Raw genomic sequence first — 2725 nt, 5'->3', positions numbered from 1 at the left:
AGCCACCCCAGGCTGCCGGTCAGGCTCTGCTCCACACCCACTGCTTGGCCTCCAGCAAGCCACTGTCTCTCCAACCCCCAGGTTCATTTCCCCATGTGCAAATGAGGGATCCAGCTTATAGATGGCCTCCCGAGTTCATAGTGGCTCTGTAACTGGGGCAGGGGGTCTCCTCCCTCAAGGGGAGCTGGAGGAGGACTCCCTGAGTGTTTCCTATCTGGTCTAGTGTGCCTCTCTTAAATTTCCCACAGAAAATCAAGCTTAAGTTTGAAGCAGGTTGGTCCTTTCTTTTTTGAAATTCACTTTTAATTTGTTTTTATTAAAAAAACTTTTGGCCACGCCATGTGACATGTGTGTGGGATCTTCGTTCCCCGACCAGAGATCGAACCCCTGTCCCCTGTATTGGAAGCATGGAGTGTTAATCAATGGGCCACGAGGGAAGTGCCGGTCCTTTCTTTTTAAAATAAATATATACGCATATAAAACACGATAGGGATTTCCCTGGTGGCCCAGTGGCTAAAACTGAGCTCCCAATGCAAGGGGTCCAGGTTCAATCCCTGGTTAGGGAACTAGATCCCACATTATGAAACTAAGAGATTGAATGCTGTGACTAAATGATCCCACGTGCCACAAGGAAGACTGAAGTTTCCATGTGCTGCAACTACAACCCAGCACAGCCACATAAACAAATATAAAATAAAATAAAACAGGATAAAGACATACAGGAATATCTTATACATAGAAGGCAGAAAATAAGATACTTTAAAGGTATAAAGAACAGAAGAACCACGAGCACAGGGAGCAGATGGGGGCTGCCTTGGGTGAGGATGAGAGTGGGGGTGATTGGGAAAGGCTCTGGGGGGGTGGAATGTTCTAGAACTATGTGCACTACTCCGCAAATACACTCAAACTTACGGAACTCAAACTTCTCTTATAACAAATGCAAAATTAGGCCTCAATAAGCTGCTTAAAAAAACATTAAGGAGAAATAAATCACCTTGGCTCCCCCCCGATACACACATCATTCTTCAAGGGAGCAGAAGTGACCAGCAACACGGACCCCACCATCACCCTCCCGCCCCGTAGGGGTCCATCCTGAGTTCTGTGCTTATCATTTGCTCTTCTTTCCATGTTTTTCTATACAAGACGTTGGGTTGGTCTACATGTTGTTGACATTTACATGTATGTGTCACGCTGCACGTTATTTTTCTGCCACTTGCTTTTCTGGGTGAGTTTCCGGTTTGTTGCTGTGCGGTCGATTTTCATTTGTTTGAAATACCACATTTTATTTATTCCTTCTCCTGCCAATGGGCCTTTGGCTCACTTTCACTGTTTGTCCGTTTTGCTTTTACAAACCTGCTGCTCTGAACATTCCAGAACGTGCATTTGAGTTTCTCCCAGGGGCTGGGGCAGACCCAGAAGGGTTGTCACTGGATCCTCCGCCCGCTTTCCTACAGAAAACTGAGCGGCTTCCAGGGTAGCCCAGTCCTTGCTTGTCCCCAGGCTGGTCTCCGGTGACCCTTGCTCCTGATTCCCCTCTCCTGGACTCGCTCAGGCCGCTCTGTCTCCCCTGCTGTCCTTTCTAAATCTCTCAATCCCAAACGTCTGCCTAGAAGGAACTCCCTCTCACCCTCTGTTCCTGGGAGGGTGCTCCCAGGCCCCAGGCTACGGCCTCAGGAACACCACCCTCAGGGCCAGCCAGCACTACTGGTGGACAGACTGTCTGACGACACGTTATGTCTGGACAAGGACAGATGGGCCAGAAGATTTGGGGTCACACCCAGGACTGGCCCTCTGCTTCCTCCTCTGCAATCAAGGTGGAGGCGGGGAGTGACAGTGGCCACCCTACTGGGCCAGGGAGAGCTGATGTGACACTTGTGAAGTGTTACCAGCGGTGCTGTGACTCTGCTCAGGGCTACACAGTCACCCTTACTCTGGGAGTCAATGGGTGTCTGCCTGGGTGCTGCTCCTGGATCATGAGCCTCGGGGCTAAGACCAGGCCCTGGGCACTGACCCCTACCCTGACCTGGTGGAAGGAGCCGAGGTAGCTCTAGGGCAGGGAGGACCCTGGGTCAGCTCTAGCTGTGCCAGGAACCCCCGGTCATCTGTTGGTCCTCTGTTCCCTGGGCACTTGCTCCAGGCCAGGCCAGCATGGGTGTGAGGACCAGAGGATGGCCAAGCCACTGTCCGCTGGGACTTTCAACCCAAAGCAGGAGGCAGCACTGGTGCAGGGCCTGGGGTCTGGCCCCAGGATGCCAAGAGGTGCCATGAACAGCAGGAAGGAGGCGTTACACCCCATGGGGGTGGGCACCGCATGTTAGAAACTCCAGCTAGTCCAGAGCGTCTGGGGCAGGACACACACTGCCTGTCTTCAGTAGGTGCTCGACAAGTGTTTGTGTGGTCAAGGTAAACCAAGTGGGATGCTGCACGTGGGCCCTGGGGTCACCTGCCCAGAGTAACAGAAACTTGGAGTCCCAGGCAGACGCGGGGGGTAGGGGGGCGGCAGGCGGATGGAGGGACACAGAGGGAGAGGCGGGCGCCCTCACCCGTGTCGTGGATGAACCTCTCGATCTTGGACTGCATGCCCCAGTAGCGGAACTCCACCTTGCAGAGCTTGTAGGCGCACATGATGGGGAACACCTGCTGCTTGTACTCCTCGATCCAGTTCTCCGATAGGGGCCCCCGCTGGGTCTTGGTCGAGTGGAACAGCTTGGGGTCCTCTTCCGTC

At 53.2% G+C, this 2725-nt stretch overlaps 1 protein-coding gene across 1 annotated transcript in view; it reads right to left on the bottom strand.

Moving 5' to 3' along the window:
- The window catches only part of PITPNM2 (phosphatidylinositol transfer protein, membrane-associated 2), a 133186-nt gene that overhangs the window by 22902 nt on the left and 107559 nt on the right, over positions 1 to 2725 (bottom strand). The window contains exon 7 of the mRNA XM_010841416.1: positions 2544 to 2725. Within this exon, the coding sequence (XP_010839718.1) occupies positions 2544 to 2725 (182 nt within the window). The remainder of the gene's footprint in view (positions 1 to 2543) is intronic.

This window comes from Bison bison, unplaced genomic scaffold (assembly GCF_000754665.1).
Source record: "Bison bison bison isolate TAMUID 2011002044 unplaced genomic scaffold, Bison_UMD1.0 scf7180017864160, whole genome shotgun sequence".
Lineage (NCBI taxonomy): Eukaryota > Metazoa > Chordata > Mammalia > Artiodactyla > Bovidae > Bison > Bison bison.
The sequence above is the reverse complement of the archived record's forward strand: the minus strand, read 5'-3'. Positions and strand labels throughout refer to the sequence as shown.